Source organism: Cuculus canorus, chromosome 38, assembly GCF_017976375.1.
Source record: "Cuculus canorus isolate bCucCan1 chromosome 38, bCucCan1.pri, whole genome shotgun sequence".
NCBI lineage: Eukaryota > Metazoa > Chordata > Aves > Cuculiformes > Cuculidae > Cuculus > Cuculus canorus.
This window is the reverse complement of record NC_071438.1, coordinates 85,288-101,543: the sequence shown is the minus strand read 5'-3', so window position 1 is coordinate 101,543 and position 16,256 is coordinate 85,288. Positions and strand designations below refer to the sequence as shown.

The window sequence follows — 16,256 nt, the reverse complement described above, 5'->3', positions numbered from 1 at the left end:
CTCATGGTGGCACTTGAGGTCTTGAGGTGGCCTCGTGGTGGCACTGGAGGTCTTGAGTTGCCTTCATGGTGGCACTTGAGGAGCTCTGGTGGCCTCGTGATGGCCATGATGGCATCATGGTGGCCCTTGAGGAGCTGTGGTGGCCTCACGGTGGCCTTTGAGGAGCTGTGGTGACTTCATGGTGGCCCTTGAGGAGCTGTGGTGGCCCTTGGGGAGCTGTGGTGGCCTCGTAGTGGCCCTTAAGGAGCTGTGGTGGCCCCTGAGGACCTGTGGGGGCTTCATGGTGACCTCTGAGAAGCTGTGGTGGCCCTTGAGGACCTGTGGTGGCCTTGTGGTGGCCATGATGCCCTCATGGTGGCCCTTGAGGACCTGTGGTGGCCCTTGAGGAGCTGTGGTGGCCTCGTGGTGGCCATGACAGCCTCATGGTGGCCTTTGAGGACCTGTGGCGGCTTCATGGTAGCCCTTAAGGAGCTGTGGTGGCCCCTGAGGACCTGTGGGGGCTTCATGGTGGCTCTTGAGGAGCTGTGGTGGCCATGACGGCCTCATGGTGGCCTTTGAGGGCCTGTGGTGGCCTCGTGGTGGCCCTTGAGGACCTGTGGTGGCCTCGTAGTGGCCCTTAAGGAGCTGTGGTGGCCCTTGAGGACCTTTAGTGGCCTCATGGTGGCCTTTGAGGAGCTGTGGTGGCCCTTGAGGACCTGTGGTGGCCTTGTGGTGGCCATGATGGCCTCGTGGTGGCCTTTGAGGACCTGTGGTGGCCTTGTAGTGGCCCTTAAGGAGCTGTGGTGGCCCTTGAGGACCTGTGGTGGCCTCGTAGTGGCCTTTAAAGAGCTGTGGTGGCCCTTGAGGACCTTTAGTGGCCTCGTGGTGGCCCTTGAGGACTTGTGATGGCCTCGTGGTGGCCATGATGGCCTCATGGTGGCCTTTGAGGAGCAGTGGTGGCCTCGTGGTGGCCGTGATGGCCTCGTGGTGGCACTTGAGGACCGTTAGTGGCTTCATGGTGGCCCTTTAGAAGCTGTGGTGGCCCTTGAGGACCTGTGGTGGCCTCATGGTGGCCATGATGCCCTCATGGTGGCTCTTGAGGAGCTGTGGTGGCCCTTGAGGACCTTTAGTGGCCTCGTAGTGGCCCTTAAGGAGCTGTGGTGGCCCCTGAGGACCTGTGGTGGCCTCATGGTGGCCTTCGAGGACCTGTGGTGGCCTCGTAGTGGCCCTTTAGGAGCTGTGGTGGCCCTTGAGGACTTGTGGTGGCTTCATGGTGGCCTTTGAGGACCTGTGGTGGCCCTTGAGGAGCTGTGGTGGCCCCTGAGGAGCTCTGGTGGCCTCGTGATGGCCATGATGGCATCATGGTGGCCCTTGAGGAGCTGTGGTGGCCTCACGGTGGCCTTTGAGGAGCTGTGGTGACTTCATGGTGGCCCTTGAGGAGCTGTGGTGGCCCTTGGGGAGCTGTGGTGGCCTCGTAGTGGCCCTTAAGGAGCTGTGGTGGCCCCTGAGGACCTGTGGGGGCTTCATGGTGACCTCTGAGAAGCTGTGGTGGCCCTTGAGGACCTGTGGTGGCCTTGTGGTGGCCATGATGCCCTCATGGTGGCCCTTGAGGACCTGTGGTGGCCCTTGAGGAGCTGTGGTGGCCTCGTGGTGGCCATGACAGCCTCATGGTGGCCTTTGAGGACCTGTGGCGGCTTCATGGTAGCCCTTAAGGAGCTGTGGTGGCCCCTGAGGACCTGTGGGGGCTTCATGGTGGCTCTTGAGGAGCTGTGGTGGCCATGACGGCCTCATGGTGGCCTTTGAGGGCCTGTGGTGGCCTCGTGGTGGCCCTTGAGGACCTGTGGTGGCCTCATGGTGGCCCTTAAGGAGCTGTGGTGGCCCTTGAGGACCTGCGGTGGCCTCATGGTGGCCATGATGGCCTCATGGTGGCCTTTGAGGGCCTGTGGTGGTCTCAGGGTGGCCCTTGAGGACCTGTGGTGGCCTCGTAGTGGCCCTTAAGGAGCTGTGGTGGCCTTTGAGGACCTGTGGGGGCTTCATGGTGGCCCTTTAGGAGCTGTGGTGGCCCTTGAGGAGCTGTGATGGCCTCGTGGTGGCCTTTGAGGAGCTGTGGTGGCCCTTGAGGACCTTTAGTGGCCTCATGGTGGCCTTTGAGGACCTGTGGTGGCCCTTGACGACCTGTGGTGGCCTCGTGGTGGCCCTTGAGGAGCTGTGGTGGCCCTTGAGGAGCTGTGGTGGCCTTGTGATGGCCCTTCAGGACCTTTAGTGGCCTCATGGTGGCCCATGAGGACCTGTGGTGGCCTCATGGTGGCCATGATGGCCTCGTGGTGGCCTTTGAGGAGCTGTGGTGGCCTCGTAGTGGCCCTTAAGGAGCTGTGGTGGCCCTTGAGGACCTGTGGTGGCCTCGTAGTGGCCTTTAAAGAGCTGTGGTGGCCCTTGAGGACCTTTAGTGGCCTCATGGTGGCCTTTGAGGAGCTGTGGTGGCCCTTGAGGAGCTGTGGTGGCCTCGTGGTGGCCGTGATGGCCTCGTGGTGACCGCGTTGTCCTCCTGGTCCCCCCGTCAGGAGGTGGACATGGCGCTCTTCTCGCTGGTGGCTCTGGAAGGTCACGTCTCGCGTTACGCCGCCCGGACCTTCGTCCCACGCTGGAGGGTGACGCGAAGGCTCCTCGAGGACGTGGCCGCCGCTCCCGACCCTCTGCCGCGACCCAAACCCGTCCGGATGAAAGTCAACCGGTGAGGGGACACCACGGGGACATCGCGGGGACAGCACGGAGGGCGTTGGGGACATCACTGAGGGCATTGGGGACATCACTGAGGGATTGGGGACATCATTGAGGGCATTGGGGACATCATTGAGGGCATTGGGGACATCACTGAGGGCATTGGGGATATCACTGAGGGCATTGGGGACATCACGGAGGCATTGGGGACATCATTGAGGGCATTGGGGACATCACTGAGGGCATTGGGGACATCATTGAGGGATTGGGGACATCACTGAGGCATTGGGGACATCATTGAGGGATTGGGGACATCATTGAGGGATTGGGGACATCATTGAGGGCATTGGGGACATCATTGAGGGCATTGGGGACATCATTGAGGGATTGGGGACATCACTGAGGGCATTGGGGACATCACTGAGGCATTGGGGACATCATTGAGGGCATTGGGGACATCATTGAGGGATTGGGGACATCATTGAGGGATTGGGGACATCACTGAGGGCATTGGGGACATCACTGAGGGCATTGGGGACATCACTGGGGGCATTGGGGACATCATTGAGGGATTGGGGACATCACTGAGGGATTGGGGACATCATTGAGGGCATTGGGGACATCACTGAGGGATTGGGGACATCATTGAGGGATTGGGGACATCACTGAGGGCATTGGGGACATCATTGAGGGCATTGGGGACATCATTGAGGGCATTGGGGACATCACTGAGGGCATTGGGGACATCATTGAGGCATTGGGGACATCATTGAGGGATTGGGGACATCACTGAGGGCATTGGGGACATCACTGAGGGCATTGGGGACATCATTGAGGGATTGGGGACATCATTGAGGCATTGGGGACATCACTGAGGGATTGGGGACATCATTGAGGGATTGGGGACATCACTGAGGGCATTGGGGACATCATTGAGGGATTGGGGACATCATTGAGGGATTGGGGACATCACTGAGGGATTGGGGACATCATTGAGGGATTGGGGACATCATTGAGGGCATTGGGGACATCACTGAGGGCATTGGGGACATCATTGAGGCATTGGGGACATCATTGAGGGATTGGGGACATCACTGAGGGCATTGGGGACATCACTGAGGGCATTGGGGACATCATTGAGGGATTGGGGACATCATTGAGGCATTGGGGACATCACTGAGGGCATTGGGGACATCATTGAGGGCATTGGGGACATCACTGAGGGCATTGGGGACATCATTGAGGGATTGGGGACATCATTGAGGGATTGGGGACATCACTGAGGGATTGGGGACATCATTGAGGGATTGGGGACATCATTGAGGGCATTGGGGACATCACTGAGGGCATTGGGGACATCATTGAGGGATTGGGGACATCATTGAGGCATTGGGGACATCACTGAGGGCATTGGGGACATCATTGAGGGCATTGGGGACATCACTGAGGGCATTGGGGACATCACTGAGGGATTGGGGACATCATTGAGGGATTGGGGACATCACTGAGGGCATTGGGGACATCATTGAGGGCATTGGGGACATCACTGAGGGCATTGGGGACATCATTGAGGGCATTGGGGACATCACTGAGGGCATTGGGGACATCATTGAGGGCATTGGGGACATCACTGAGGGCATTGGGGACATCACTGAGGGCATTGGGGACATCACTGAGGGATTGGGGACATCATTGAGGGCATTGGGGACATCACTGAGGGCATTGGGGACATCATTGAGGGATTGGGGACATCATTGAGGGCATTGGGGACATCATTGAGGGCATTGGGGACATCACTGAGGGATTGGGGACATCATTGAGGGCATTGGGGACATCACTGAGGCATTGGGGACATCACTGAGGGATTGGGGACATCATTGAGGGCATTGGGGACATCACTGAGGGATTGGGGACATCACTGAGGGCATTGGGGACATCACTGAGGGCATTGGGGACATCATTGAGGGCATTGGGGACATCACTGAGGGCATTGGGGACATCACTGAGGGATTGGGGACATCATTGAGGGATTGGGGACATCACTGAGGGCATTGGGGACATCATTGAGGCATTGGGGACATCACTGAGGGCATTGGGGACATCACTGAGGGCATTGGGGACATCACTGAGGGATTGGGGACATCACTGAGGGCATTGGGGACATCACTGAGGGATTGGGGACATCATTGAGGGATTGGGGACATCACTGAGGGCATTGGGGACATCACTGAGGGCATTGGGGACATCACTGAGGGATTGGGGACATCACTGAGGGCATTGGGGACATCACTGAGGGCATTGGGGACATCACTGAGGGATTGGGGACATCACTGAGGGCATTGGGGACATCACTGAGGGATTGGGGACATCACTGAGGGCATTGGGGACATCATTGAGGGCGTTGGGGACATCATTGAGGGATTGGGGACATCACTGAGGGCATTGGGGACATCACTGAGGCATTGGGGACATCACTGAGGGATTGGGGACATCATTGAGGGCATTGGGGACATCACTGAGGGCATTGGGGACATCATTGAGGGCATTGGGGACATCACTGAGGGCATTGGGGACATCATTGAGGGATTGGGGACATCACTGAGGGCATTGGGGACATCATTGAGGGCGTTGGGGACATCATTGAGGGATTGGGGACATCACTGAGGGCATTGGGGACATCATTGAGGGCATTGGGGACATCACTGAGGGCATTGGGGACATCACTGAGGGATTGGGGACATCACTGAGGGCATTGGGGACATCATTGAGGGCATTGGGGACATCACTGAGGCATTGGGGACATCATTGAGGGCATTGGGGACATCACTGAGGCATTGGGGACATCACTGAGGCATTGGGGACATCACTGAGGGCATTGGGGACATCACTGAGGGCATTGGGGACATCACTGAGGGCATTGGGGACATCACTGAGGGATTGGGGACATCACTGAGGGCATTGGGGACATCACTGAGGGATTGGGGACATCACTGAGGGCATTGGGGACATCATTGAGGGCGTTGGGGACATCATTGAGGGATTGGGGACATCACTGAGGGCATTGGGGACATCACTGAGGGCATTGGGGACATCACTGAGGGATTGGGGACATCATTGAGGGCATTGGGGACATCACTGAGGGCATTGGGGACATCATTGAGGGCATTGGGGACATCACTGAGGGCATTGGGGACATCATTGAGGGATTGGGGACATCACTGAGGGCATTGGGGACATCATTGAGGGCGTTGGGGACATCATTGAGGGATTGGGGACATCACTGAGGGCATTGGGGACATCATTGAGGGCATTGGGGACATCACTGAGGGCATTGGGGACATCACTGAGGGATTGGGGACATCACTGAGGGCATTGGGGACATCATTGAGGGCATTGGGGACATCACTGAGGCATTGGGGACATCATTGAGGGCATTGGGGACATCACTGAGGCATTGGGGACATCATTGAGGGCATTGGGGACATCACTGAGGCATTGGGGACATCACTGAGGGCATTGGGGACATCACTGAGGGCGTTGGGGACATCATTGAGGGCATTGGGGACATCATTGAGGCATTGGGGACATCATTGAAGTTGGGGTTCGCCATAGAGGGGTCACTGTGCCCCATAGAGGTATTGGGGTGCCCCATAGATATATTGGGGTGACCCATAGAGAAGATGGGGTGCCCTAAAGGGGTCACTGTGCCCCATAGAGATATTGGGGTGCCCCATAGAGGGGTCACTGTGCCCCATAGAGATATTGGGGTGCCCCATAGAGGGGTCACTGTGCCCCATAGAGATATTGGGGTGCCCCATAGACGGGTCACTGTGCCCCATAGACGTGTCGGGGTGCCCTATAGTGAGGTTGGGGTGCCCATAGCGAGGTCAGGGTGCCCCATAGATATATTGGGGTGACCCATAGAGAACTTGGGGTGCCCTAAAGGGGTCACTGTGCCCCATAGAGAAGTCGGGGTGCCCCATAGAGATGTTGGGGTGCCCCATAGAGGGGTCACTGTGCTCCATAGAGAAGTCGGGGTGCCCCATAGAGGGGTTGGGGTGCCCCATAGAGAGGTCGGGGTGCCCCATAGAAGGGTTGGGGTGCCCCATAGAGGGGTCACTGTGCCCCATAGAGAAGTTGGGGTGCCCCATAGAGGTAGTGCAGTGCCCCATAGGGAAGTTGGGGTGCCCTAAAGGGGTCACTGTGCCCCATAGAGAGGTCGGAGTGCCCCATAGAGATATTGGGGTGCCCCACAGAGGGGTCACTGTGCCCCATAGGGAAGTTGGGGTGTCCCATAGGGAAGTTGGGGTGTCCCATAGACAACTTGGGGTGTCCCATAGAGATATTGAGGTGCCCCATAGAAGTTGGGGTGCCCTAAAGGGGTTACTGTGCCCCACAGAGGTGTTGGGGTGTCCCATAGAGATATTGGGGTGCCCCATAGAGGGGTCACTGTGCCCCATCGAGATGTTGAGGTGCCCCATAGGGAAGTTGGGGTGCACTAAAGGGCTTACTGTGCCCCATAGAGGTGTTGGGGTTCCCCATAGAGAGGTTGGGGTGCCCCATAGAGGGGTTGGGGTGCCCCATAGAGGGGTCACTGTGCCCCATAGTGGGGTCATGGTGCCCCCATAGAGAACTTGGGGTGCCCCATAGAGAGGTTGGGGTACCCCATAGAGATATTGGGGTGCCCCATAGAGGGCTCACAGTGCTCTGTTGGATATTGGGGTGCCCCATAGAGAGGTTGGGGTACCCCATAGAGAAGTCGGGGTGCCCCATAGAGGGCTCACAGTGCCCTGTTGGATATTGGGGTGCCCCATAGGGGGGTCACAGCGCTCTCTGGGATATTGGGGTGCCCCATAGGGGGGCTCAGATCACTCTCTCAGATATTGGGGTGCCCCATAGAGGGGTTGGGGTGCCCTTTTGGATATTGGGGTGCCCCATAGGGGGCTCACAGTGCCCTCTCAGATATTGGGGTGCCCCATATGGGGGCTCAGATCACCCTCTCAGATATTGGGGTGCCCCATAGGGGGACTCAGATCACCCTCTGGGATATTGGGGTGCCCCATAGAGGGGTTGGGGTGCCCTGTTGGATATTGGGGTGCCCCTGACCCCCCCTTTTTCCTCCCCCCCCCCCCCCAGGATGCTGCAGCCGGTGCCGAAGGCGGAGAACCGGGCGGTTCTGCTCCTGAACCCCTCGCGCCCCACAGCCCCCCCCGCGCCCCCCACTTCCCATTTGGGGGTTCTCCCTTTAAGCCCCGCCCCCTCCACCGCCGTAGCCCCGCCCCCTCCTCTCCTCGTAGCCCCCCCCGGGGTCACTTTAGCCCCCGCCCTTATGGCTACCGCCCCCCCCACCCCGGTAGCCACCGCTGCCCTCCCCTCCCCCAACCCGGGAGGTGGTGCTCTGACGACGACTCCGACCCCACTCGGCCCCGCCCACATCGCTTTTAGCCACGCCCCCGCCGCGGCTGGCCACGCCCCCTCGGCGATCAATTTGGTGCCTGCTGGTCTTAGCCACGCCCCTACGGGGCTTGGCCACGCCCCCTCGGCGCTGCCCACTGCGGGGCTCGGGCTGGTGGCCACGCCCCCTCGGCCCACCCTGATGGCCACGCCCACCGCTGGAGCGGCGCATGGTGAGGGGCGGGGCTTGGGTGGGGGTGGGCGGGGCTTATGGAGGGGAGGGTGGGGTTATGGAGGGGCGTGGTTTGCGGAGGGGTGGGCGGGGTTTATGGGTGGGGGTTTATGGATGGGCGGGGCTTGGGGAGGTTTATGGTATAGGGTGTGGCTTATTGAGGGGCGGGGCTTCAGGAAGGCTCATGGCATGGGGAGGGCGGGGCTTATGGAGGGCGGGGCTTGTGAGGTTTCTGGCATGGGGCGTGGCTTATGGAGGGGCGTGGCTTCGAGAGGGCTGATGGCATGTGGAGGGCGGGGCTTGTGGGGGGCTGGGCGGGGCTTATGGAGGGGTGGCGCTTGTGGGTGGATTGCTGCATGGGGGGCGGGGCTTATGGGGGCGGGGCTTGTTGAAAGGGGCGGGGCCTGTGGATGAATTATGTCACAGGAAGGGCGGGGCTTGTAGGGGAATGGGAGGGGCTTTATTGGGCGGGGCTTGGGGCTAATGACATTGGGAGGGCGTGGCTTGTTAGAAAGGGGTGGAGCTTATGAAGCACGATGGGGCTTGGCTTGGTGGAGTGGGCGGGGCTTGAAGTGGTTATTATGGGATATTGGTTGGCGGGCTGTGGGCTGGGTTGGCTGAGGAGGTGGGCGGGGCTTAGAAAGATGGGAGGGACTTATGATGTGGGCGGAGCTTAGAGGGGTTAAACTGGTCCTTCTGGGTCAGACTGGGCTTAAAGGTGTTGGGGCGTGGCTTAGGGGCTGTGGGCGTGGCTTAGGGGCAGTGGGCGTGGCTTACACCCCCGGTCCTCCCCCCTCCTCTCCGCCATTAACCCCTTCCTCCCCTCAGCGCTGCCGCCATCTCCTTTGGCTTCCGCCCCTCCTTCCGCCCCACGGCCTCCGCCCCCCCCGAACCCCCAAACTTTGGGGGCGAAGGGGGGTCCCCCTTTAGCTGCGTACGCCCTGCCGGGGCCCGGGCCTCAACGCCTCCTCTTGGCCCCCGACATGCAGGCCCGGCTGCCCTGTGAGTACCCCAAAATCTTCTCCCCCCCCATTTTTTTGGGGTGTCCCCCCCTATTTTGACCCCCACCCCCTATTTTAACCCCTCTAACCCCCCCCGAACCCCCATATTTTGGGGTTCCCCCCCTTATTTTCACCCCTCTAACCCCCCCCTCAATATTTTTTGGGGTGTCCCCCCCAACTTTAACCCCTCTCCCCCCATTCCCCCCCCCTACCTTGACCCCCCCCCCATTACCCCCCATTCACCCCCATTACCCCCCTTTAACTGCCCCCAAACCCCCCTATTTTGGGGTCTCCCCCTTATTTTCACCTCTCTACCACCCCCTCAATATTTTTTGGGGTGTCCCCCCCACTTTAACCCCATTCCCCCCCCATTCCGCCCCCCCCTTTAACCCCCCACCCCCCTATTTCCCCCCATTACCCCCCATTCACCCCCATTCACCCCCCATTCACCCCCATTTTAACCCCTTTAACCCCCCCAAACCCCCATATTTTGGGGTCCCCCCTTATTATCACCTCTCTAACCCCCCCTCAATATTTTTTGGGGTGTCCCCCCCATTTTACCCCCTCTAACCCCGCCCAAACCCCCATATTTTGGGGTATCCCCCCCATTTTACCCCCTCTAACCCCCGCCAGCCCCCATATTTTGGGGTCCCCCCCCTTATTTTCACTCCTCTACCTCCCCTCAATATTTTTTGGGGTGTCCCCCCCCACTTTAACCCCATTCCCCCCCCATTCCACCCTCCCTTTAACCCCCCACCCCCCTATTCCCCCCCATTCACCCCATTACCCCCCATTCACCCCCATTTTAACCCCTTTAACCCCCCCAAACCCCCCTATTTTGGGGTCCCCCCCTTATTATCACCTCTCTAATCCCCCCTCTATTTTTTGGGGTGTCCCCCCCCATTTTCACCCCTCTAACCCCCCCCCCCCCCATATTTTGGGGTATTCCCCCCATTTTCCCCCCTCTAACCCCCTCCAAACCCCATTTTTTGGGGTCCCCCCCTTATTTTCACCTCTGTAATCCCTCCCTCAATATTTTTTGGGGTGTCCCCCCCCACTTTAACCCCTCTCCCCCCATTCCCCCCCCCCACTTTGACCCCCCACCCCCCTATTACCCCCTATTCCCCCCCATTCACCCCTATTCCCCCCCATTTTAACCCCTTTAACCCCCCCAACCCCCATTTTTTGGGGTCCCCCCCTTATTTTCACTCCTCTAACCTCCCCTCAATATTTCTTGGGGTGTCCCCCCCCACTTTAACCCCATTCCCCCCCATTTTACCCCCTCTAACCCCCCCACCCCCATATTTTGGGGTTTTTCCCCCCTCTAACCCCCCCCAACCCCCATTTTTTGGGGTCCCCCCTTTATTTTCACCCCTCTAACCGCCCCTCAATATTTTTTGGGGTGTCCCCCCCCACTTTAACCCCTCTCCCCCCATTCCCCCCCCCCTTTCACCCCCATTACCCCCCATTCCCCTCCATTCACCCCCATTTTAACCCCTTTAACCACCCCAAACCCCCATATTTTGGGGTCCCCCCCTTATTATCACCTCTCTAACCCCCCCTCAATATTTTTTGGGGTGTCCCCCCCATTTTCACCCCTCTAACCCCCCCCCCCCCCCCCATATTTTGGGGTATCCCCCCCATTTTCCCCCCTCTAACCCCCCCAACCCCCATATTTTGGGGTCCCCCCTTGATTTTCACCCCTCTAACCGCCCCCCAATAATTTTTGGGGTGTCCCCCCCCCTTTTTTCTCTCTCTTCCAGCGGGTGAATTGGTCAGTTTGGGTCAATTAGCGGCTTTGGCTCAACGTCCGGGGGGGGTTTCATCACTTGGGGGGAGCGGTAGCGTTTTTGGGGGGTCCCCGGGGGGGGGGACCCCCAAACCCCTCACCCTTCAACTTCAAGGCAGTAAATTCACTTTAACCGCCCCCCCCGTACGACATCTCACCCTCGCGCCCCCCCGAGGGCTCCCACGTAAGTTTTGGGGGACCCCCCCCCACCCCGTACCCCCCAATTTTATAGGGGGGGAAACACCCCTTTATTGGGGGGTGGGAGGTGGGAGGGGGGAGAAAAGGGGAGGAGGGGGGGTTAAGGGAGGAGGGGGGACCCCCCGATATATATAAGTGGGGGACCCCCCCTTTGTGCATCTCAGGGACCCCAATTTTGGGGGGGACACCCCTTTATTTGGGGAGGAACCCCTTTACTTTAGGGGGGGACCCCTGTATTGGGAGGTGGGAGGGGGGAGAAAAGGGGAGGAGGGGGAGTTAAGGGAGGAGGGGGGGGACCCCCCCGAACCCCAAAATGGGGGGACCCCCCCCCTTTGTGCTTCAGGGACCTCAATTTTGGGGGTCCCCCCACTCTTATGTTGGGGAGGGAGGGGGTGGTTGGGGGGGGGGGCTCATTTTTGGGGTGCTGAGGGAGGTTAAGGTCCTGGTTTTGGGGTGCAGGGGGGGTTTGGGGTGCGGGGGGTGTTTAGGGCCCCGTTTTTGGGGTGCAGGGGGGGTTTTGGGGTGCTGGGGGGTATCATGGTCCCATTTTTGGGGTGCAGGGGGGGTTTTGGGGTGCGGGGGGGTGTTTAGGGCCCCGTTTTTGGGGTGCAGGGGGGGTTTTGAGGTGCTGGGGGGGTATCATGGTCCCATTTTTGGGGTGCAGGGGGGGTTTGGGGTGCTGGGGGGGTGTTTAGGGTCCCGGTTTTGGGGTGCAGGGGGGGTTTTAGGGTGCTGGGGGGTGTTTAGGTTCAGTTTTTGGGGTTCATGGGGGTTTTTGGGGTGCAGGGAGGTGTTTTGGGTCCCATTTTTGGGGTGCAGGGGTGGTTTTTGGGGTACTGGGGGATGTTTAGAGTCCCATTTTTTGGGGTACAGGTGGGTTTTGGGGTGCTGGGGGGGTGTCAGGATCCCATTTTTGGGGTTCAGGGTGTATCATTGTCCCATTTTTGGGGTTCAGGAGGGTGTTTAGGGTCCCATTTTTGGGGTTCAGCTGCTTTTTGGGCTGTGGGGGGGTATCAGGATCCCATTTTTGGGGTTCAGGAGGATGTTTAGAGTCCCATTTTTGGGGTTCAGGTGGTTTTTGGGGTGCTAGGGCGTACCAGGATCCCATTTTTGGGGTGCAGGGGGGTCACAACATCCCATTTTTGGGGTTCAGCTGCTTTTTGGGGTGCAGGGGGGGTCTTTAGAGTCCCATTTTTTGGGGTTCAGCTGCTTTTGGGGCTGTGGGGGGTTATCAGGATCCCATTTTTGGGGGTTCAGGTGGTTTTTGGGGTGCTGGTGGGTATCAAGGTCCCATTTTTGGGGTGCAGGGGGGGTGTCCGGGTCCCATTTTTGGGGTACAGGGGGGTCAGGACCCCATTTTTTGGGGTTCAGCTGCTTTTGGGGCTGCGGGGGGGTATCAGGGATCCCATTTTTGGGGTTCTGAGGGGTTCTTATTCTTCTTATGGGGTTCGGGGGGGGTCCCCATTTTTGGGGTACCTCCCCTGACCCCCCCTTTTTCTCTCCCCATAGGGAACGTAGTGCACTTGGTGGCCGCGGGGGGGCAGCACCCCATTTTGGGGTCCCCCACCCAAGTTACTCTCTTGGCTCCCGTCGCTCCCCCCCCCCCTCCTCCTCCCCCTCCCCCCGGGGCCCCCCAACAGCCCCCCACAATCGGACTCCCCATCGCCGCTCAAGGTAGGGCACCCCAAAAACACAACCCCTGAACCCCAAAAACACAACCCCTGAACCCCAATAATCCCTCTGAGCCCCTAAAATATCTCTCTGAACCCCCAAAATATCTCTCTGAACCCCCAAAATACTCCTCTGGAGCCCCAAAATACCCCTCTGAACCCCCAAAATACCCCTTCTGGAGCCCCAAAAATCCCCTCTGAGCCCCCAAAATACCCCTCTGAACCCCCAAAATACCCCTCTGGAGCCCCAAAATATCTCTGTGAACCCCCAAAATACCCCTCTGAGCCCCCAAAATACCCCTCTGAACCCCCAAAATACCCCTCTGAACTCCTAAAATACCCCTCTGGAGCCCCAAAATATCTCTGTGAACCCCCAAAATACCCCTCTGAACCCCCAATACCCCTCTGAACCCCCAAAATACCCCTCTGAACCCCCCAAAATACCTCTCTGAGCCCCCAAAATACCCCTCTGAGCCCCCCCTGAACCCCTTTATGTGCCCCTCAGCCCCCCCTGAACCCCTTTATTTAGCCCTGAGCCCCCCCAAAACCCCCTTTGGGTACCCCTAAACCCCTTTATTTGCCCCTGAGCCCCCCCAAAACCCCCTTTGGGTACCCCTAAAACCCTTTAGGTGCCCCTAAGCCCCCCCTGAACCCCTTTATTTACCCCTCAGCCCCCCCAAACCCCCGTTTGGGTACCCCTAAAACCCTTTATTTACCCCTGAGCCCCCCCTGAACCCCCTTTGGGTACCCCTAAAACCCTTTATTTACCCCTGAGCCCCCCCAAAACCCCCTTTGGGTACCCCTAAAACCCTTTAGGTGCCCCTAAGCCCCCCCTGAACCTCTTTATTTACCCCTGAGCCCCCCCAAAACCCCCTTTGGGTACCCCTAAAACCCTTTATTTGCCCCTAAGCCCCCCCCGAACCCCTTTATTTCCCCTTCAGCCCCCCCAAAACCCCCTTTGGGTACTCCTAAAACCCTTTATTTACCCCTCGGCCCCCCCAAAACCCCCTTTGGTTACCCCTAAAACCCTTTATTTATCCCTCAGCCCCCCCAAAACCCCCTTTGGGTACCCCTAAAACCCTTTATTTGCCCCTGAGCCCCCCCAAAACCCCCTTTGGGTACCCCATGAACCCCTTTATTTACCCCTGAGCCCCCCCAAACCCCCTTTGGGTACCCCTAAAACCCTTTATTTGCCCCTCAGCCCCCCCAAAACCCCCCTTAGGTCCCCCCAAACCCCCTATTTTGGATTATGGGGGGGTTGTTTTTTGGGGGTACTGTTGTGGGGGGGTTATCTCTAACTTGGGGTCCCGTCCCCCCTCTTTTTAGTGCCGCCGCCGCTGGTGAACAGTGGGGGGGTGGTGAAGATCGTGGTGCGCCAAGCTCCCCGAGACGGGCTGCTGCCCCCCCAAAGCGCCGCAGCGCCCCCCCAAAGCGCCTCAGGGCCCCCCCAAACGGTCGCGGGGCCCCCCCAAACTTCGGCGGGGCCCCCCACGACCACCGCAGCGCCCCCACAACCGCGGCCATTGCTTCGAGTCGTACCCGCGGCTCCCCCCGGCGCCGCCACCGATCTGCTGGGTGAGTGAACCCCAAAAATAAAGGGGAGGCGGGGGGACACCCCTAAATCTGTGGGAACCCCCTGAAAACTATGGGACACCCCCAAAGCTATAGGACACCCCCAAAGCTATAGGACAGCCCCCAAAACCATGGGACACCCCTAAAGCTATGGGACACCCCCAAATCTATGGGACACCCCCAAAACCATAGGGGGGTTCCCCAAAACCATAGGACCCCCCCAAAAGCATTGGACCCCTCAAAACTTATGGGACCCCCCTAAAACATTAGAGGGTTGCCCCAAACCATAGGAGGGAACCCCAAAAACCTAAGGGGGACCCCCAAACTTATGGGGCGCCCCAGACCCCATTTTACCCCCCCAAATGCCCCCCAAAAAGATGAACCCCCCTCAAGAACCCCCAAATCCACCTCAGAGCCCCCAAAATGCCCCTCAAGAACCCCCAAATCCACCTCAGAGCCCCCAAAATGCCCCTCAAGAACCCCCAAATCCCTCTCAGAGCCCCCAAAATGCCCCTCGAGAACCCCCAAATCCACCTCAGAGCCCCCAAAATGCCCCTCAAGAACCCTCAAATCCACCTCAGAGCCCCCAAAATGCCCCTCAAGAACCCCCAAATCCACCACAGAGCCCCCAAAATGCCCCTCAAGAACCCCCAAATCCACCTCAGAGCCCCCAAAATGCCCCTCAAGAACCCCCAAATCCACCTCAGAACCCCCAAAATGCCCCTCAAGAACCCCCAAATCCACCTCAGAGCCCCCAAAATGCCCCTCAAGAACCCCCAAATCCCTCTCAGAGCCCCCAAAATGCCCCTCAAGAACCCCCAAATCCACCTCAGAACCCCCAAAATGCCCCTCAAGAACCCTCAAATCCACCTCAGAGCCCCCAAAATGCCCCTCGAGAACCCCCAAATCCACCTCAGAGCCCCCAAAATGCCCCTCGAGAACCCCCAAATCCACCTCAGAGCCCCCAAAATGCCCCTCGAGAACCCCCAAATCCACCTCAGAGCCCCCAAAATGCCCCTCAAGAACCCCCAAATCCACCTCAGAGCCCCCAAAATGCCCCTCAAGAACCCCCAAATCCCTCTCAGAACCTCCAAATGCCCCTCAAGAACCCCCAAATCCGCCTCAGAGCCCCCAAAATGCCCCTCGAGAACCCCCAAATCCACCTCAGAGCCCCCAAAATGCCCCTCGAGAACCCCCAAATCCACCTCAGAGCCCCCAAAATGCCCCTCAAGAACCCCCAAATCCACCTCAGAGCCCCCAAAATGCCCCTCAAGAACCCCCAAATCCACCTCAGAGCCCCCAAAATGCCCCTCAAGAACCCCCAAATCCCTCTCAGAACCTCCAAATGCCCCTCAAGAACCCCCAAATCCGCCTCAGAGCCCCCAAAATGCACCCCCAAAAGATGACCCCCCCCCCTTCTGCCCCATAGACACTCCATAGGTGCCCCCCCGACCCCATTTTACCCCCCCAAATGCCCCCCCCAAAACATGACCCCCACTTTTCTGCCCCATAGACACCCCATAGTGCCCCCCCACCCCATAGTGCCCCCCCCACCCCATAGGGCCCCCCCAGACCCCATTTTACCCCCCCAAATGCCCCCCCCAAAACATGACCCCCACTTTTCTGCCCCATAGACACCCCATAGTGCCCCCCCCACCCCACAGAGGCCCCCCCAGACCCCATTTTACCCCCCCAAAAGGTGA

At 59.1% G+C, this 16,256-nt stretch overlaps 1 protein-coding gene across 1 annotated transcript in view; it reads left to right on the top strand.

The window, feature by feature from the left end:
* Nucleotides 1-16,256, top strand: part of SRCAP (Snf2 related CREBBP activator protein) — a 79,706-nt gene that overhangs the window by 40,118 nt on the left and 23,332 nt on the right. The window contains exons 19-22 of the mRNA XM_054053019.1: nt 2,541-2,710; nt 7,834-8,324; nt 9,152-9,325; nt 14,393-14,556. Of these exons, the coding sequence (XP_053908994.1) occupies nt 2,541-2,710; nt 7,834-8,324; nt 9,152-9,325; nt 14,393-14,556 (999 nt within the window). The remainder of the gene's footprint in view (nt 1-2,540; nt 2,711-7,833; nt 8,325-9,151; nt 9,326-14,392; nt 14,557-16,256) is intronic.